The sequence below is a fragment of the Mustela nigripes genome, chromosome 6 (assembly GCF_022355385.1).
Source record: "Mustela nigripes isolate SB6536 chromosome 6, MUSNIG.SB6536, whole genome shotgun sequence".
Classification (NCBI taxonomy): Eukaryota; Metazoa; Chordata; class Mammalia; order Carnivora; family Mustelidae; genus Mustela; species Mustela nigripes.
In genome coordinates, this window is record NC_081562.1 from 81,306,015 (window position 1) to 81,328,015 (window position 22,001).

At 37.4% G+C, this 22,001-nt stretch overlaps 1 protein-coding gene across 1 annotated transcript in view; it reads left to right on the forward strand.

Moving 5' to 3' along the window:
- The first annotated feature begins 833 nt into the window (after positions 1–833).
- The window catches only part of ARID2 (AT-rich interaction domain 2), a 165,333-nt gene continuing 144,165 nt past the window's right edge, over positions 834–22,001 (forward strand). Inside the window, exons 1-3 of the mRNA XM_059402955.1 lie at positions 834–1,056; positions 1,172–1,265; positions 2,333–2,430. Coding sequence (XP_059258938.1) covers positions 965–1,056; positions 1,172–1,265; positions 2,333–2,430 — 284 coding nt within the window. The 5' untranslated portion in view covers positions 834–964. The remainder of the gene's footprint in view (positions 1,057–1,171; positions 1,266–2,332; positions 2,431–22,001) is intronic.

Below are 22,001 nucleotides of genomic sequence, written 5' to 3' on the forward strand. Positions count from 1 at the left end.
CGCCGGCTTTGTGTGCGTGTGAAATGTGCGGCACATTGCAGATGAACCCTAAGCCCGGCGAGCCGAGTCTATTGTTCCCCGCGAGGAGCTGCCGGGGCGGTGTGGAGCCAGGCGCAGTGCCGCGGCCGGCCCTCGGGGGTCGCTGTGCGGCGCTGGTGCCCAGCCGTGGCGGCGGCGCTGGCGGCGGCGCTGGCGGCGGCAGAGAGGGAGGCTGGCGGGGAAGGAAGCGGGCGGGCGGCGCGCAGCGGCTCGGCTGCCGCCGGTGCTTTCTGCCCGGGGACGCCCCAGCCGCCGCGGCCGAGGCCGCGCGTGAATGTATGCGAGGGCCCCGCGGAGCTGCGGCCGGAATACACGCTGTCACCCCTCTTTCCACAAACCACCACACAGACCTCCCCCTCCCCACCCCCAGCCCCGCCTGCCCCAGCCCCGCCGCCGCGGCCGCCGAAACTCCCGGGCCTCCGGCCGCCCCAGCCCCTCACCGTCGGCTCGCCTTTCCCCTCGCCCGCTCGCGCGCCCCCGGCAGCAGCACCATGTTGAATCGCGTCCCCAGGCCGAGCCGCCTGGGCCGGCGGCGCTGAGAGGCGGGCGAGAGCCGGGCCGCGGGGAGGGAAGGAAGGGGTGGGGGCCGCGCTCGCCCCGCGGCTTCGCGCGGATCCGGCAGTCGCCTGCCCCTCTAGTTTCGCTCCGATTTCTTTAAACTTTTTTAGAAATTCCCCTCCCTCCTTCCCTCCTCTCCCCCTGGCCTCCTGCTCCCTCCTTCCCCTCCTCCTCCTCCTCCTCCCCCTCCCTCCCTCCCTCCCTGCGCCGCCGCCGCCGCCGCCGCCGCCGCCACCGCCGGCCCATGACTGAGCCCCGCCGCCGCCGGCCGAGGAATGGGCTCCGGGCTCTGGTAGGAAGCGCAGGGAGCGGGGGGCGCTTTTAAAACACCGATCTGGGTTTTTTAAAAACCTCCTTTGAAAAAATAATGGCAAACTCGACGGGGAAGGCGCCTCCGGACGAGCGGAGAAAGGGACTCGCTTTCCTGGACGAGCTGCGGCAGTTCCACCACAGCAGAGGGTGAGAGCAGAACCGGGGGGGCAGCGCCGGGGCGAGCCGGGGCGAACGGGGCTCTCCCGCCCGGGCCGGGCGCGGGGTCCCGGCTGACAAGTACGGGGCTTTCTCTCTCCCGCAGGTCGCCTTTTAAAAAAATCCCTGCGGTGGGTGGGAAGGAGCTGGATCTTCACGGTCTCTACACCAGAGTCACTACTTTAGGCGGATTCGCGAAGGTGAGTGGAAGTTTTAATTTGTATTTCCCTCTCGCTGGCCTCTTCCAAAAAGTCTCCTTTGACCCCGGAGTGGGCGCTCGGGGCCGGGGGGGTGGCCCGCGGGGGCAAAAGGCGTTCTTTTCGCTCCCAGCCGGTGGCACGGAGGCGGACGGCGGCGGGGCTGTTTTTGGCCTGGTGGCTCGCGTGCGCGCGGCGGGCGCGGGGCTCGGGCGGGCGGGCGGCCCGGCGCCGGCTCGCGCCCTGCCCGGTGCCCGGCCGGCCCGGCGGGGTCTGAGCGCCGCGGCGGGGAGTGCGGGCGTGCGGGGCGCCCGCCCGAGCCCCGCGCCCGCGCCCGCCCGCCCGCTCGCTCGCTCGCGAGTCAGCTCTGCCGCCGCTGCCGCTCTAGCACAGGCGGAGACACAGAGACACACAGACTCTGAGAGCAGTTTTCGTGCAACTCAAAATTAGCGCGGGCAGGTTTAACATCGATAATCGGCTGCGAAATGATCCCGGCAGCCGGGGGCACAGCCTCGGCCCCGTCGCCCTCGGTTTATACAGCTAACAAAAGAAACCAGGACCTGTCTCCAAATAGCCATCTTAGGCTTCAAGGCTAGGCAGAAGCTGTAGGCCTCAAAGAAGGGCCTATGGAGATGGATAGATCTGGGAGAGGGATCGGAATCGGCCCCGGCCCCGGCCCCCCCAGAACCTGCGGACGTCGCTGTCCGGAACAGTATTGATCCTTTTGAACTTTTTTTTTTTTTTTTAGTGTAAACGGACCGCGTTGAGATTTAAAAGGGGGCGACAGAGGGACTTGCGATTGGTTATTGTCCGGGCTTCAAAAACAAAACAAACCCACCACCCCCCTCCCGCCCCCCAAACAAAACAAGTGCTATTAAATACTGGGCTCTCGGGTGAAAACACAGTGATTCAAGCAGCCCTTGCTTAGTTACTCTTACGGATCGATGTGAAACACCCACTGATGCCTGAGGTAGCTACAGATCTCTGTAGAATGGGTATTTATTTCATAGTTAGGTTAGAGTTTTCTTGGATGGTGCACTCTCAGACAAGTGTGGCTGTGTTTTTAACAGGTTTCTGAGAAGAATCAGTGGGGAGAAATTGTTGAAGAGTTCAACTTTCCCAGAAGTTGTTCTAACGCTGCCTTTGCTTTAAAACAGTATTACTTGCGGTGAGTAGTAGTGACTCTTCCACAGTATTTGGAATTGAGGGACTTAAGGGGACGTTTGTTTTTAGGGAAAAAAAGAACACCCACCCCACCCCCCAAACAAACCTTGCTCACCAAGCAGTTTCTAAACTTCTGTTCATTTTTTTCAGTCTGAGAAACATCAAATATCCATAAAGTGGGGTTGTAGGAAGGTGAAAGTTTTCCTCACCTTTTTTAGGATTGTTTACATTTTTCATACAGGATCATTACAGGTGACACCCCACCCCCCATCATGGTAAACATTCTTTTGTGACATTGTTATTGATTGCTTGATATCCATGGAGGGGCAGAGAGGTGATGCTTAGTAAAAGAGTTAAGATAGTTAATGAAACTTTGTATCCCTTGGGAAATTTTTTACTTAGCTTTGGAAACTCCTTTGCCTTTTTAAATTCTTACTTTAAGATTTTAAGAAAATGAAACCTCTTGTGTGGAATCATGTAACGGAGTGGTTTCTCAGTAGAATGTTTCCACACAGCATAACATGTTGGTGCCTTAGGTGACCAGGATTGCTTTTCAAATAAGTTCTTTGGAATCTTTGAGTGACGTAAAAACGTTCAAAAGGATTATTATATATGTAGGAAGATTAAGGATATTGTGAAAGGGAACATTATGAATTGATTTCCTTTCATTCTCTCCCTCCTATACAACAAAATAAATTTCTTATTCAGTTCTGCAGCTTAGGTAATATATTTTCTGATTAAGCTTTATATATTTTTTTCTGATAATATTTTCATATTGTAATGTATTATGAGGTCATCTTTTATTTTTAATGCTTAGTTTCTCATAGAGGGTCTTTAGTTGGTGGTGGTTATTTAAAACTAAAATAATGCTCTTCATATTTATTGCTTTTTAATAATGATATAATTTAAAGGGATATAAAAAAGGGATAGCCTTTTTTTAGTTAACATGGCTTCTGCATAGTTTGAGTTTGGCATTTATCATTGCTCCAAATGCAATATCCAAATGTAGATATTCTGTGTGAAGTTCAGCTTCCTGAAGTAGGAAATGCAGTAATTGCCCAGGTGTACTTTCTATTGGCTATCTTAGATTGACTTCAGGCTTGAAGCTGAGGAGTTCACAGAACTTTGTGGGCAGTTACTGAATTACACAGAAGTCTAGAAAATATTAAATATGGCTAGTTGTTATCTGTTCTAGTGTGTGCGTGATGGCAGTGTGTGTCAGAGTACATTTTTAAATAAAGGTCTAAAACAATAAACAAAGTGAAATTAACCCCCCAAACTGTTGAGTTAGTAGTGTGGTGAGAAGTAGAGAATTTTATATTTATGGTGCTAATTCATTTGCTCATTCCCATTTATAACATTGAGAGGAATATTATTAATACAGGTCTTGGTTTTTTGGTAATCAGTTTGAACTATTTGGGGATTTTAAACTGTTTAAAACACATTTTAAAGTTATGTCTGATATTTATTGGATTGATTGATTGATATTTAATATCCAGAAGGTACTGAATGATATGAGTGGTTCATGAGACGTGTGTTACTGTGAAGAATATACAAACAGGATTTTAGCATATTCAATTAAATGTCTAGAATTCAGTTTTTTTTGCAAGTTACATAAATACTGTTTTTCCAGTTATAATTTCTATCCGGAGATCATATCATTCACTGATTGTACTTATAAGTACTATTTTTAAATGTAGAGCTTCAGGTTGTTTGCAACTCTTTACATTGTTCTTGGATCAATTTGAGCTTTATGCTCCTATTAGAAGTGCTTTTTGAACTATGTCCTTAGCTAAACTTGTTTTTCCTCCATATGTCACACTCCAGGTTTGTTTTTGTAGGGTTGTAGCTAGGCTACTAGGAAAAAAGTTGAAGCATTTGTTTTGGAAAATAAAGCCATGTGAAGATTTGCATGGCTTGTAAAGAAATACAGGAGAAATATGCTGGTCAAAAATTGGGTACTACCAACCTTGAAAGATTTTTTTTCTTGATGGTGGTGTAATATTGCACAATTAGAGGACATGTATTATGCTGGGTTTTACACCTTCCTCTGAAAAATCTTAACTGGCAGACAGGATGCCAAGCTTTCACAGTAATTCTGTTACTTAATCATAGGAGTGCCTCTTTATAGTAAGAAATAGTAATCAAGTGACTTTGTGAGTTCCCTCTTTGATATATCAAATTGAATATCATGGTTTCTAATGAGCAGACAATGCAGTGTGTTTTATAAATCACAGGTAGAATAATTTTTTAAAATAAGAATTGCTTTTCCTTTGACTATTATAAGACTGCTCTTACACATATCAGTTTTCATTTACTCTATAAGCTTAATATTTGCTGACATACCTCTGTAATTTCATGATTACATTGGATGGATGGCTGTTAGCCTAGTATAGCCAGGATGAAGATATATATGGTACATCTTCATGGTATTACAGACATTTAAATAAAGAGGAGCAAACTAGTGTGCTGGCCATGTATATATTCTAACATTTCTGTGTTCGTTTTGATACAAACATACTCTTGAGTGTAGAGACTTGAGTTCAGTGGTCTGTCAGAAAGTTTGCTTGATTGTATCAAACATACCTTTGTTCAGTTGTAGATTGCGTATAAAAATTTCTCAAAGTTTAAAATTGAAAATGTGATTGATGATTTGTCTAAACACCGGCATTTAATATTTTAAATGTTCATGCCTACTAGTAATGTGTGAGAGTACTCTATTTAAAAATTGGATATTAATCCTCTATCACGTCCATATACTTTGTTTTCACTTAGTTCCTTTCTTGGCCTGTCCATCTCCATTTCTTCCACAGATGGTAATTACTAGAATATCCCTATCACTATAAAAAGATAAGGTAATATTTTCTACATTCTTGTAGTTGGAGAAATTAAAGTGCAAAGTATATCCACGTGCTTTTTAGGGGCATTTGATAACTGGACAAAAAAGTTATATTCCTGACACATGTTCTGCAATATTTAATCAGTCTATTATGAATTCAGTCACAAGTGATTTTAAGAAATTAAAATGTGGTTGGAAGTTACATACGGTTAAATGCCCGATATGAATGCGTAGCTATACACAGTGTTCTATATTTACTCAGTGAATTTTATTTTATTTTTTGTTCTGTTTTGGTGCAAAGATTGGGGCACAATTTACTACTCTTATTTCCATTAAAAATTTGAAGGCTTGGTATGGAGATTTAGGTAAATATTTCAAACACTAAGCTGAAGAATTTTGTTGTAGCTTATACCAGCAGTAGTCAAGGTTAACTTAATGTTTCTGTTATAAAACTTGATTTTTTGGAAAGGAGATGAAATATCTTTGACATTAATATATTTATTTTTATATATTTATTTATTTTAAGATTTCATTTATTTATTTGACAGAGACACAGGGAGAGAGGGAACACAAGCAGGGGGAGTGGGAGAAGGAGAAGCAGGCTTCCCATTGAGCAAGGAGCCCGATGTGGGGCTTGATCCCAGGACCCTGGGATCATGACCCGAGCGGAAGGCAGATGCTGAACCACTGAGTGACCCAGGAGCCCCTAAAAAATTTATTGTACAAAACTATGTATTACTGATTTCCTTATAATATTGAAATTGTTTTTACATGTACCTACCTTTAGAATAGCAACTTGATTGTGGCATTGTATTCAACAGAGTGAATTTTCAGTTGCATTGTGAATTTGTTCTATTTTTTCCCCTCTTGCTGAATAAAGTCCTCCCTTAAATTTTACCAATCTAAAGAGTTTACATTTATCACTTAAATAGAATGAATACATTCATGTTCTCTAGTTAGTGTACACCATGTAGACTCCCTCTTTTAAGAGAAAGCATTTTTATGAATCAGTTGATGTTAAGTGAACGAATGCTTCATAATTGTAATAGAAAAGTAATACACTGACTCTGTGACTTGCTAAACAGAATTGTTAAGCAGACATTGCTTGCTTTATTCAAGGAAGAAAAATAACAGTAATATGGAGATTGGAAGGACAGCTGTATTTAAATAAATTATTCATATATGCATTTTAAATTTAATATTATAAACTGTATCCTTTCATTCTGAACAAACCTGATTTTGATATCTTCTGATATTCTGTTACATTTTAAAGGGCATGCAGACATGTTGAAAAGAAAGTAGAGAAAGTTGAAAGACTGATCAGGGCTCAGCTAGGTTAATGTTGTATCTTAGAAATAATGTTTAAACAGCTTAAATTTGCCCCCAAGTAGAAATAAACCTAACTCACTCCAAGATAGTTCGTTCACTGAAGATATGTGTTTTACTGAGGATACCAACTAGGAACTTAACCATAACTCCCAAAAATGTTTGTGCTTTTTTACATTTATATTTTCTGCCTTAGCAGTCAACTAAAAACGTCTATTTCTAAATAGGAGCACTCTTTTATAATCCTGCCCGTACACTGTTATGGAGTCAGTATTTGGTTGTGTGTAGAATCCTCTGTAACTTTAGTAGAAAAGCATATCACTGCTGTGACTCTTTTTTATTGCCAAACATACTGGAAGTTGGAAAAGGAATGAGGAACAAACATTTTAATTCATTGCAACTTAAGTGCATTGGTCTATGACCAAGTATTCAATACATATTTTTAGGTGAAGTGTTTAGAGCTTTTATTAATATTTGGTAAAGAAGTCTACTTGGCATATTCCAGAGTGGTATAGGCATTACGAAAATTTACTGGCTGGGGCGCCTGGGTGGCTCAGTGGGTTAAGCCTCTGTCTTCAGCTCGGGTCATGATCTCAGGGTCCTGGGATTGAGCCCCACATCGGGCTCTCTGCTCAGTGGGGAGCCTGCTTCCTCCTCTCTCTCTGCCTGCCTCTCTGCCTACTTGTGATCTCTGTCTGTAAATAAATGAATGAATAAAATCTTTAAAAAAAAACAGATTTACTGGCAAAAATGCATTTTGTCCAAATTGGGAATTAGAAGATGTATGGGGCAGAGCGAGGGGGATTTTCTCTGTCTGTGCTTCTTTGATCTGCCACCAACATCATCACCATACTCTGGTATTTGGGATCGATTAGAGTAGAAATTTCCAATTTGTGCTTTATAAAATACTGTTCTCTTGAAATGTCCTTGAAAAAACGCCAAATGAATTTGAGCAGTAAAGCAAAACTTGGGTTACTTTATTGCAGGACTTCTTAGAGACTTTATTTTGTTGATGTGCATGTGGATCTCTGGACAGCCTGGAGAAAGAATTTATTATCTCCTTCCCTGTACCATAGTAAATGGTGTTTCCCAAACACTACCACACATAGCAGGAGTGTGGTGTGAAACCGCATGTTTGAGGAACACTTGTTCTTTAGAGCACAATTTGGGAAATTCTGATCTAGAAGAAATAGGGATTAAGGAGGAGAAATTTTAAATATGGAAAATAATGAGGAAATGAGAAATGAGGTAATTATGTGTATTTATATAGAGGTATATAAATATGAATGTAAATTTTTAGGAGTTATTATTGACATTTCTTTAACAATGGCTATGCAAAATTACATTGGTAATACTTGTTAAATATTTGTGTGAAATAGGGGGATGTTAAACTTATCTCATGTTCATTGACAATAAAAGAAAGATGAAGAAATACTTGAGTCCAAATAGAAGAAAAGTTGCCCTGTAAGATAAGCAGTAGCCTTGGTTGGTCTAGAATGGAGAAAGCTGTCCTTGTAGATACATACCAATATTTTTTCTTCTATTTAAACTATAAGGTGATGAAGGACAGAAGACAAAAAAAAAAATCCAAAAAACAAAAAGCAAATGACCATGATAAAGATTTTTTTAAGTCTTTGGCAATGGTTCAAAGGTTAACTTGATATTCTTTATGACAAAGGAATTTATGATTTTATTTGACCACTTAGTCTTCTTTTAACTCAAAATTCTTGTTTGAATCAGCAGCTTCCAAGAAGCAAGTAACCGCCCGATATTTCCCCTATTGTCCATCATTCTAACTAGAGCCTTTTTTTTTAAACAGGATATTTATATTTGTTTGTTTTTAAAATTTGTCTATACAAAGCTCTGTAAAGAATTATAGCAGAATTATTGATCACATTCTTTTATGAAATAGTAATACTTTTGTTGAAATATTGTGAGAGTCCTGTTAAAAATTTGTATTTACTTCAGTTCTAGAACTTTAAAAACTGAGAAGTCATATCATGAATTTTGACATTAGGAAAAGCTGTTTAGAAGTAAATATTGGTTTAAGGACCAAACTTCCTGGAGTTAAAAAGATTATCTTCAGATATTTTATGGCTTGAGGTTAAAAGCACAGTTTTTATTTCTACAAGCAAAATTATTGGCTTGTGAATTTGAAATAAATTTAAGTAACATAGTTAGTACTGTTTATTCATAGTAGAACTAAGGAAAATAGATTGTTTATTCAGAAGTGCACAAAAATGCATATATGCTGATTGATACTGGTATTGGTTACCTATCATAAAATTTGTTGATGCTTTCACTTGGAAATAAAACTTTCGGGGGACCTAGAACAAAGAGATGATTTAGAGCAAATGTCACTCTCATTAATGTTCAGATTATCTATGAATTTCATTAAGCTTTCCAAGAATTGTGTTGCTAACATCAGAGTCTAACATAAATTTTTCTGTTTCAAAATAAAAAGTGTATCATTTGTGCTTTGATACTTTTTGCATATTCATTATGTAATGAGTGGATGTTAATTCATTTCTACAAGATATATACCCTATTGACTAAGTACATTGCAATAACCTGTTCCTGGAGCTATAATTTCTTTGTGATATCTAGGAGTAGCTGTCAACGTTCTGAATTGTTGCCCCTTTAGTATAATTCTATTAGTACCTAAGTCAGTGTTTCCAGGGTCCACCCCATCTTATTGTGGGAGATTTTGTGGTTTGGCTGAATCTTTTGTTTGGGTGGTTTTACCTCATTAGTCTCTTGACAATTCCCTTTTTCTTTTACTATCATACCATTGATTTTTGAAGTAATGGGGTCATTTGTTCTTCAGACTGTACCAAATTCTGGATTTGGTTGGTTGCTTCCTTCTAGTGTCAGTTAACTTGTTCCTCTATCCCCTGTATTTATTCCCTGAAAACGGATAGTTAGATTTAAAGCTGGATAAAATTCAAGTTTGGTATTTTAGGCGTACTTGTGTTTGTTGTGCTGTGCTTTTCATCGAATCATGAGACATAATCGTGTTTATGCTGTCCCATTTTAGTGGTGTGAAAATTGATGAGTGGTTTTAAATAATAATAGTTTGTATTTTTAAAAAGTGTGCCATAGGGGGCACCTGGGTGGCTCAGTGGGTTAAAGCCTCTGCTTTCGGCTCGGGTCATGATCCCAGGGTCCTGGGATCAAGCCCCACATCGGGCTCTCTGCTCAGCGGGGAGCCTGCTTCCCCCTCTCCCTCTGCCTGCCTCTCTGCCTACTTGTTATCTCTGTCTGTCAAATAAATAAATAAAATCTTTAAAAAAAAAAAAAAAGTGTGCCATAGGTGATTCTTAGTGTGTGCTGAAGTTTGAGAACAGGTGATCTAATTATTGTAATGAAACTAATTTAGTAGCTGAGATAACTAGTTTAACTTGGAATCAGCAAATTGGCCAGGGCTACATCCAGGACAAAACCTCTATGTGACATCTGGTCTGGGGCACCTGCTCAAACTGCACCTGTCATCGCTAAGCAGAGCCTGGACACACCCTACACTTTTGTCTCTGGGCTCCAGAGAAGCTAGCAAGGGCTCCACTTCAGTTGAGGGGAATGAAAGGGAACATGAATTACTAATTGAAACTTATCCTAACTGTATTTGTGTAATTTGAATTTTAAAAAACAATTAAAAATTAAGTTTTCCTTAATATCTAGGTGGGGTTTTTTTTTCTATATAGGACTTTATGTTATTTGTCCCAAGTAAGATGCCATTTGTTTTATTGAATATATTGAATGTTTTGCTACTCTGTGAGGATTTTGTTGGTCTGTCCTGGTACTACTGCTGAGGGAAGGTAACTTATATTTTATAAATTCCTAGACAAATAACAACATTAAAATAATTTTTTTAAATGCACTGTCTTCATTTTTCAAGCCATTTTTATATGTGAGATTTTATGTTAATCATTTCCAATTTCAGAAGTAATTGCTGTTATTAGAAAAAATAACACTCAGAATAAAATTTCTTTATACCACTCAAACTCTTTTCTTTTGGAGCATATGGGCTACTTCTTAAAAAAAAAAAAAAGAAAAAGAAAAAGTCTGTAGGTTATATCCAACTCTCAATCCCAAGTATCAGTCATTATGGCCAGTTAGGAAAGTATTTTTCTTTTAATATATTTTCAGACCACACTTTTCCCCCTTTACCTTTCTGTTTCCTTCCCTAGTGATAGTTTTGCTTTAACAAAGCACTGTGTTATTTATCACCCATCATTATCTACAGCTGTAAAATATCTTCAGGTATATTCCTTGTTCTTGGTATGTTTACCTTCTTTTTCTATCAGTAAATGATTTTTTTCCTTACCATTTAGTGGGGCCAAAATAAAATGTTGCTTTTTATGAAGCAGGATTTAAGTAAAGTTCTATAAGAGTCTGTTTGTATATACATCTTATTGTGAAATATTGTGAAATCTGGTTCTAGCCTTTCTGAGTTCTTTCTTGTGTCATTGGTTAATTCTTACTTTATAGCATTCAGTGGTCAGTTGCTCTGTGCACAAAGATCATTTTTATCACGTAATTATATCATTCATGGTGAAGTGTTTTCAAATGAAATTTTTTTTGTTCCTCTGCTAGCCCATTGGTTAATTTTGAATAAGTAAAATGTTAGTAGAAACATACATGCGGTGAATAGGAACATTGTTAAAATAGGACAAAGAAGTCACTATAAGTTAGGGTTCTATGTAGGAAATACCTACTTGTAATACTTTAGAGATGGGGCTGAATTTAAAGTCATCAGTAATAATGTCTGGGTTGATTATACTTTTCATAATGGCTCAATAGATGAGGTGAATTTTCACTGTAGCTGAACTCAAATAAGACCACTTCATACTACATAAAAAGAAGTCCCTACCTTAGCAGGCTGTATCTCTAAGTGCACTCCAAGTAAGAGGTGATATATTCTTACGTGGTTTGTTATAATCTTTTTAGTTTACACCATTAAAAAGTCAAACATCTGAATTTGTGATAGCCCCACATTGCAATTCACTAATTGACTCTAGTAGTAAAAAATCTGTTTGAGAAATGGTAAACCTAATCATTACCCTTCCTTGCTGTGTTTTCTTTTCTAAAAATAGTTCAATTTTTTAACTATAATGTGAAATCTTATTTATACTTCATTGGCTATTGACTAATTGTTATCATTTTGCCATATTTGCTTTATGTTTTTCTCTTTATACGTGATGATATGTATATATACTCACGTTATTATTACTATGTGTAATCATTTGATATCATTATAGATATGCCCTTTTAAATATGGGTGAATATTAAGAATAAAACATTCTCTTAATGTATCAACAGTACAGTTACTAAATTCAGAAAACTTAACATACAATCATTTTATCTGTATTATGTATAGACTTTATTCAAATTTTGCCACTTGTCCCAAAGATGTTTTTTATGGCATATCGTACCCACCGCCACAAGTCCATAATCTTGTATTACGTTTACTTATATTTCTGGTTCTTCAGCCTTTCATGATATTACCATTTTTGAGCAGTACAGGCCAACTGTATTATAAAATTTGGGTTTGTCTGATGGTTTTGCAGGATTAGATTCAGATTAAGCATTTTTGGCAGGGGGCCAAATGTCACTTTGTACTATTGGTGATGTTAACTTTGGTTTAAGGTGATGTCCTCCTGGTGTTTCTACTGTAAAGTTTCCATTTTCTCTTTTGTCATTAATAACTAACATGTGGGGATACTTTGAGAGCTTATAAATACCTTGCTAACCATTAAACTTTTACCTAATAATTTTAACATCCATTGATGATTCTTCCCTGAATCAGTTAACTATAATGGATTTACAGTGCTTATTTTCTAACTTTATCATTCCTTCTGCATTTCTTAGTTAGCAGTCTGTGATAAGGAAAGTATTTTCATTCTCATTATTTATTATATTTTTATTTTATACAGTGGATTAATATCTGTGCATTTTGTTGCTTAAATTTGGCCAGGAGGAGCCCTTTGAAGCTGGCTGCTGTATTTTTAACATGTTCCCATTTTTAAGCTCTTCTCTACTTTCTGACAAAATAAGATTTTCCAGGCTTAACTTGTATTTTGCGTACCCATGTCTAGCATTAGCTATTTCTCCAAGGAATGTCCTGGGTGGGTTTGTTTGTTTGTTTTTTAGCATAGAATGGTATCCAGAAACCAGGATCCCTTGGTAGGTATACTAATTGTTGTTGGGTTGTGTGTCTTCCAGGCTCTCTCAGAGTAAGGGTTACGAAGTTTAGTTATTTTAGATACAAATACACATATGTTAAAAATCACAGTGCTGTATATACTGAAATCTCCGGCTATAAATCCACACAAGTGTCTTTTTGCCTTCTTTCATATTATGCATGTATCTTCCTTCTCCTGCATTGAGAACCGTAGATCCCAACACCAGTGTATTTATTCAACTTGTCAGGTCTATAATACATGGAGTATATAGTTTAAGAATTGTTACACCTGTACCACTACAGACAACAAACCTGCTAAGTAGAGTTACAAATTCTTTGTAGTTCTTTTTGTGTTCAGACTGAAGTTATATTGGTATTTTGTTAAAAAATTTGCAATGGTTGGATTCTTTTTTTCTCCTGTTACTGTTATTTACTTAAAATACAGTAAATTCGTATTTTTTCCATTTGTATTCGGTTTTGTGATTTTCCCCACTTTAATTTGTGACTTAATTTATTTATGAGTATGTAAAACAATAAAATTCTAAAATCATAATTTAAGATTCTTGGAAGTTATCCTCTTCCCTTCCATTTCTCTTCTGCCCCCTTCCCACCCATACTTTGTTGGTAATCAGTTTCCCTAGTGTCTGGTTTTCCTTCCTGTGTTTCTTTTTGCAAAAATTGTGTGTGTGTGTGTGTGTGTGTGTATACACACTGCATATGTGTATGCATTCGTATGTATGTATGCGTTCTTAGTTTCTGTTAAAATGAAGAATGCATTTTGCCTTTTTTCACTTAATGTATCTTGACTATCACTCTAATAAATACACAAAGCCCCATTCTTTTTGTTTGTTTGTTTTACAGCTGTATAATATTCCATTATGTGGCTATATCCTACTTTATCCCCCACATAATGGCACTTAGGTTGGTTCCAACATTCAGAATAGCAAATAATGCCATATAAGTAATCTACTGCAAATCTAGTAACCTTAAGCAAACCTATTTTTAAAGTTTTGGAGATGTATCTTCAGAGTAATTACTAAAGTGGGCGTTGATGTAGTAATCAAAGAATAAATGCATATATAGTTTTGTTAAATATTGCCAAATTCCCTTTGTAGGATAGAACTATTTAGAATTCCCACCCCAGTATATGGAAAGTGCCTATTTCCTGCAGCCTTGCCATGTGCTATTAGGCTTTTTAAGTCTTAACAAGGTAACGGTTAAAAAATAGTATCTCACTGTATTTTAATTATTGTGGCATACAGAGCATGCCAAGATTTTATCTATTTAAGAAAGAGAGGGAACGGACATGATGTGCATGTGTGAACAGGAGGGAGGACAGGGGTGGGAGAGAGGGACAAGCAGACTCCACATTAGTACATTTGGGGGCTCAATCTCATAATCCTGAGATCATGACCTGAGCTGAAGCCAAGAGTTGGTCACTTCACCTAGTGAGCCATCCAGGTGCTCCATAGATAGCATGTTCTAATATTTGGTAGTGCCATTCCCATCTCAGAGTTTTGTGGGTTTTTAAAGGAAGTTTTCATGGCCATTTTATGTCTGTTTTTCCATATTAACTTTAGTGTCAATTTGTTCTATTTCCGGGAAAAAAGGCTCTTTAGTTTTTGTTTTTTGTTTGTTTTTTGTTTTTTTTTTTTTTGAATAAATATTGCATTAAGTTTATAAATTATTGCAGAAGAACTGAGATGATGGTATTGAGTTGAACTATGCAAGAACAATGGAAGTCTTCCTATTCAAATCGTTTTGTGTTAAGCAAGAGTCTAAAATTTTCCTTTTACAGGTTTTGGACATTTTTAAAGTTTATTCTTAGATTATATTATCATTTCTGTTCCTACTACAAATGTGGTTTTTCTTCCATTTTAGTATTTTAATTGGTTATAATTTATTTACATGAAAATTATTTTTTGTATTAGAATCTGCCTTACTCAATTGTTTTACTGTTTTTTGGAGGCAGTTTTTGGTTTGTTTTTAGGGAGGGGGTTGCATAGGGATAGAAGAAGGAGGAGGAGAGAAAGAATTCTAACCAGGCTCCATCATGCCCAGTCAGGGCTTGCTCTCACTACCCTGAGATCATTACCTGAGGTGAAATCAAGAGTCTGTTGCTTAACTGACTGAGCCACCCAGGTGCCCCAGTTGTTTTACTGTTTGTATTAATTTTATCATAGATTTTTAGGAATTTTTGGATATACTAGGATGTCATATGCAAATAGAGGTGGTTCTATTTCTTTGCTAAATTTTATGCCTTTAATTATTTTCTATGGTCTAATTGTATTGGCCACTCTTAAATAGTTGGAAAGATGAAGGTGTCTTTGCCTTGATGATGACTTTAATTTGATGTTTCTGGCATTTCTTCATTGACTAAGATACTGCCTGCTATGTGTTCTTTTTTTTTTTTTTTTTTTTAAGATTTTATTTATTTGTTTTAGAGAGAGACACACACACTTCAGCAGGGAGAGGGGCCAAGGGGGAGGAAGAGGGAAAGGGAGAAAATCTCAAGCAGTCTTTGTGCACAGAACCCGCCACCTTTGGGCTTGATCTTCTGACCCTGAGATGAAGACCTGAGCTGAAGCCAAGAGTCGGTTGCTCAACCAACTGAGCCATTCTGGTGTCCCCTGCTATATGTTCTTGATGTAGTCCTAACCCTATATGTACTACTAAGATAGTTTTTCTGTATCTGTTTATTGAATGAATGATACTATTAGACTTAGAAGTCAGATTTAGAGATATCCTTCATATGTTTTATCTACTAGAATTCAGTTTTATTTTTTTTAATCTGTAAGTATTTATTATCTGTATTCAAGAGGGAGCTAATACTGAATATTACAATTTTTAATCTCATTTCGCAGCTTATATTTGAATGTGGATATTTCTCGTGTTCTAAGATTTTAACATATAAATTAAAAAATCAGCTGCAATACTAAGTGATAACTTTAGAAGATGATTACCATTTTCTGTTTTATCTATCCATTAAAAAGTCTTTACTATTTCATTCTTTGCTGGCTCTTGCATCACATGCTGTATAAAAACAAGACAATAATTTAATTAATTGCTTGATTTTATAGTATTAAAACTAGTATAAACCATGATTTGATCATTGCTCAATTTTTATATTCTCAAGATATAAGCAGTTGTTTTTGTCTGTCTTCTTTATAGGTTATCCACCCTGTGGAGATGAAAAGCAAATTCATATTTTAGTTATAATCAGAAATCTTAAATACTTGTTTCAGTGAATCCATTCAAATCCATTACCACTAATTTAAATGCTATGTTTTTACATTGCATATCTGATCCTCAGATTTAGATATAACTTGGATATTAAAGTCTTGTGAGTTTTGAGAGCTACTTAGAACATGCTTCCTTCTTTATCCCCTTCTTTACCAACTACGGGGGTTAACTTAAATGGATGTATGTGTGGATGTGCACAAGTACGCATATGCGCACATAGACACAATACTATTTATTAGCTTTAAGCAAATGGCTTGATAATTTCTTGGCCAGTTCTTGAACAAATCAAATCTTATAGATATTACCAAGTCTTATCCATTTAAGGGGCTACACTGAGACAGACATTAGATACTATATGCAAATGTAACATTTAGAGGCCTATTAGTATAGCTTATAGATTTCTAAAGCTAGGAACAAGAAGTACGTAGTTAGAATTGGAGATGGCTACCTAACCTATCAGTTTATAGCATCATTATTCTTAGGACTAGAAGAGATTTTTAAGAAAGTCGTCTAACCCCATGCTTTTTGGTAAGCTAGAAATAAGGATATTATTTTCTGCTGAGCCTGCATAAGGATAATTAACTTGCTTAAGATCACTATTACTGAATGATAGAAGGAGAAAGTAGAAGTCAGTGTTGCCTTTATTATTCTAGCTACTCTATTCTGATTTAAAAGGAATAAATGTAGAAGATTGTCAGAGCTTCTTTGCTACTATAAAATGTGACCTTTATTTTTATTTACATTAAGGTGATTCTACTGACTTCTACCATCTACAAGGCATAGGTTTTAAATTGTTGGCCAGTAGCAGTGATAATTATGTACTTGATGCATCATTTGTATCAGCAGTCTTATCTCTTTTCTCTTCCTGTTCAAAGGATTATGTTTATAAGACAGATGAGTATTATTGGAAAGCCTATAGCAAAACCTATAAAGCAATCACTGCGAAAAATCACTTTTTACTTAGAAATATTCCTTATTTTTAAATGTTTTGCTTGGAAAAAGTTAAGATTACATATTTGATAATTTTTTAAATTTAATAACCAGGAATACTAATTTAAAGTTTAAAGTTTTCAGTCTGGTCCATTATTTTTTAGATGGAGACCTCTACTGGAAGTATGAAGCAATAGATGGATTCTGTTATACATTATTAAATATCTAGACAAAAGGATGGCAAGGAGATTTACTTAAAACAGAGTCAATGTAAAGTATCCTAGAGTCCTTTTAAAAGAATCTTTCTTATGGTACTTTAGAAGTACACAAAAGTGTACTTTTGGCTTTATGACATGATCTTAAGTTTTTTATAAAGCTGAATACTGTTTATATTTGATTTTTGCTTTTCAGTTCTTTACTGAATTTGTCATGAGCGAGGCACTGTGCTAAATGGTTTACTGTAACTCATTTTTCCTTCATACCTCCCTATCATAGGCTCTGTTATTATACCAATGTTATAGAAAAGCATATAGGACAGAGAGGTTTAAGAATCTTGCCCATGGTCACACAGTAAGTTCAGGAGCTTGTCTTTGAACCTGGGCCATTTGGTTCCAGAAAAGATGTACTATGTTGTCTTCCTCCAAGTGCACATGACTACAACTTTATAAAAAAAGTATATGAAGAAATGGGGTGCCTGGGTGGCTCAGTGGGTTAAAAGCCTCTGCCTTTGGCTCAGGTCATGATCCCAGGGTCCTGGGATAGATCCCCACATTGGGCTCTCTGCTCAGCGGGGAGCCTGCTTCTCCCTCTCTCTCTCTGCCTGCCTTTCCACCTATTTCTGATCTCTGTCTGTCAAATAAATAAAATCTTTTAAAAAATTTTAAAAAAATTTTAAAAAGTATATGAAGAAAGGTCTTGAAGGGAATAAGCAAAGTATGCAAATGGTTGAGGTAGGTGTGAGATTGTGGCTTTTGTTTTTTTTTTAATGCTTTAATGTATATTTTTTCAACAGAATTTGCTGCAGTACAATTTATGGTATAGTTCGAATCTGGAAATATTCATCTTATTGGATTTTTACAACTATACATGTTAGGTATTAACCTATCTTTTAGAAGACGAAAATTACTTTTACCATTGCTAATAATTCATGCTCTTATTTTACTGCCACAGTCTTGGGGCCAAGGACTTTTTTTACTTTTATATACCTCTTAAAGCCCCTAATTCAATATTTGATACATTATAGTTGAACCAAATCAGATCCTCTGCCATTGAGGAGATCCTTATGAACCCAGATGGGTATGGCGGGCCTCTCAGCAAATAGAATCTAATTTGGAAATTCTGAAAGAATTGAATAATTCTAAAATACAGTATTAGAAGTATAGCATTCCATTGATCTGGCCCTAAGCTTAACATCTTCTTGTGTGGTTTTATGAAACAGGTGCCAAGAGTCAATTCTAGTTGTAGAGTATAAATTAACATTGTGATGAATGTGGCATTTTGTGCTGTTTTATATAGCACTTTTTTTTTTAAAGGTAAAATAGACTCTAATATTTCCCCATTTCTCTGTATAAACTACAGTAGAATATAATCTTGTGTAAGGTAAGAGTTCATCCAGAGTAATACTGATTTTGTTTTAAACTAACAGATGAAGATCAAAGGATTTTGCAAGGTAACTACTATTTCTGAAAAAATGGATATTGTAAGTGATGTAATAACTTAGTGGAAATATACAAGTCAGGATTGTTCATTATCATCATAGTAATAGCTAACATTTATTGAACATTTACTGTTTGCAAAGCAATGCTCATCCTGCATTATTATGATCCTCAAAACCATCCTATAAGATTGATACCATTGTCATCATTTTATAGATGAGGAGACTAAGATTTAGAGAGATTAAGTAACTTTCACAAGGTCACACAATGCAAAGTGGTGGAGCTGGAATTTGATCACAGTCTTCTGCCCCTAGAGACCAAACTTGTAACCATTAGGCAGAATACTGCCCTTTATTCGATTCAGTGAATAGCAATTGATCATCTTTCATTTGCCAGACACTGTTCTATGCACTGGACATAAATCAGTGATGAAAATAGAGGAAAATCTTTCTCTTTGGAGCTTAGGAAAGGAGACTCATATTACACAAATAAGTAAAGCAGTGTATTAGAAAAGTACAAGGAGAAAAATAAAGCAAGAGAAAGTGTAGAGAGAGTGTAACATCTTTAGATAGAGCGGGCAGGAAAAGTCTTTATAATAGAAGGTGGCATTTGAATAAAGACTCAAAGGAGAGGGAGAAGACCAGGTGGATATCTGGGATAAGAGTGAACAGACAGCAACGGAGCATACCTGGGAACAGTGAGGAGGCCATTGTGGCTAAAGTTAGTAAAGAGAAGAGAAGTTGGAGATGATTAAATCAGAGATACACAGCTGGTAGCTGACCTTGTAGGGCCTTTGTAAGGTCTTTGCCTTATGCTGAAGCCATTGGAGGATCTTGAGGATGATATACCATTGTCTGAATCTCTCTAGGTGCTTTGTTATGTATAGATGAGGAGGGGACGTCAGGGGCAGAAGCAAGGAGACATCTTGGGGAGCTAATTATATAATCCATATGAGAAATGATGGTGTTTTGTACCAACAAAGATCATAGATCTTAAGGTGGTGATAAGTTGCCATATTTGGGGTACCTAAAGTTATGCATCTAAAATTTTTGATACTCCTAAGTAGCAGAAACCTACTCAGAGACTTACTGAGAACTCGTTGGATGTCAGCTTTTGTACTATTTTCGTTATAAACTATTTTCCGTAATTATCGAAGTAGAGTAACACTTTCTTATTGTAAGAAACCCTTGCTTATTGTACACAATCTAAAAATACAAAGAAGTGAGAAATACTGAGCACAATTAATATTGTAGTATGTTTTCTCCTAGTCTTTTGTTATAAGGATTAAACCTTAAAATCTGTCTACCAAAACCTGACTCTCTCCTGCTACAATGTTAGCTCATTCAGAGCAAGAGCTATGCTCTTTATTTCTCTGTCTTAGGTACATAGTACATAATAAGTGTTCAGACTGCTTGTTTTGTGTGAATTAATTGTGCCAACCAGTTGGGTGCCATATTCTTGCACTTTCTTTTAGGAGATACCACACTTTTTCATTTGTTTTAAGGCTGGGTGAATGGGAAGCCAGTAAGTGTTGGTAGACTTGGTTAATGTGCTCTGAACTCCAGCCATGCTCATCTATTTATAGTGGTCTAAACATGCCAAGTTTTTCTCGCCTCTCTGCTTTTGCATGTGCTGTTTTCTCTGCCTGGAATTCCTTTCCCTTCTTTTTTGCCTGACATACTCCTACCCATTCTTGAAACTTAACATAAATGTCACCTTCTCTGAAAAGCCTTTTCTTATCTCCCAAAAGCTTGAATTGATCCTTATGATCCCATTTTTCCTCCCATTTATACCTCTATTACAGACACCACTGTAATATATTTCTTTCAGGTCTGTCTCCCATATTGGACTTTGAGCTCAAGGAAATAGGGACTTCATTTTATGTAGCTTTGTAGCCACATTATCATAACACGGTGATTATTAGTGCATAGGAGTTAATGCGTGGCTACTGGAATTAATGATCACTGGAGGAAGGGTCATTGAAAATAAGGAAGGAAGGAAATCACTTTGGTTTTAGGGTAGGGAGGAGTTTATGGAAGAGGTCTCAAGTTTGGCACCAAAAGACCAGTTGGATTCAGATGGGGAAGAAAGAAAAAAGGAAAATAGAGCTCTTTTTAGGTATGAGGAAAAGAGGAAATGAGGGTATGCGCAATTCGTGAACCCTGCTTCCTCGAAGGGTTTGTGCATGTGATTGGGGTAAGGTAAGTTGGAGACCAAGGTTTGGTAATAAATTATGGAGGATTTTGAAAATCAGATCAAGATATTTGACCTTTATCATTCTGTATATAGTGAGGATATGAGATTTGTATTGTTTACCTGTTTTTTTAACAGAACAGTTTCTTGATCAAAATGATATTTGGGGAACATTAATCTTAAACTGGTGTATGGGATAGATTTGAGATTGGGGCAGATAGTGACAGAAATGGCAAGCACACTTGTCTGGTTTGATCAGAAAATGGGATAATCTTTTAATCACGTTTTCAAATAAATGTGAATTATTCTTTTTTCACCTTTTTAAATTTTGAGATATAACTGACATAACACTGTATTAGTTTGAGGTATACAATGTAATGATTCAGTATTTGTATGTATTGTAAAATGATCACCACAATAAGTCTAGCTGTCATATACTACTATACATAGCTATTTTTTTGTTCTGATTAGAACTTTCAAGATCTCTCCTAGCTACTCTCACATATATAGTACATATAGTCACTATGCCATACATTACGTCCCCTTGACTTATTCATTTTTTAACTGGGAATTTGTGCTTTTTGACTTCCTTCACTCATTTTGTCTACCCCCCACCCTGCTGCCTCAGGCAAGCACCAGTCTGTTCTGTATATCCATGAGCTCAAGGTGTTTTTTGTTTTTTGATTTTTTAAGATTACACATGTAAGTGAGATCACGTAGTATTTATCTTTTTCTGTCTGACATTTCATTTAGCATAATGCCCTCAAGGTCAATCCATGCTGTCGCAAATGGGAAGATTTCCTATTTTTTTTATGGCTGGATAATATTCTATTGTGTATATATACCACATTTGCTTTATCGGTGCATCCGTTGATGGACATTTAAGTGGTTTCCATGTGCTGGCTATTGTAAATAATGCAGTGAATATGGGGTTCATTTATCTTTTCGAACTAGTGTTTTTGTTTTCTTTGGGAAACTTTTTACTTAAAATATAAGACAAGGGAGTCATATTCAGAAAGTACTTCAAAATCTTGTTATATCTTTAGGGTTGTACTTACTGAAGAGCAGGTTAATAGAGAATTCCAGTTCATGGTGAATTTGATAAACAGTATTGCTGCACTTCTTTTATTTGCATGTAGGTCCATCATTAGTTCACAGTCTTCTAAGATTTTAGATTACATGTAGATTCTCTTTATATGTAAATTCAG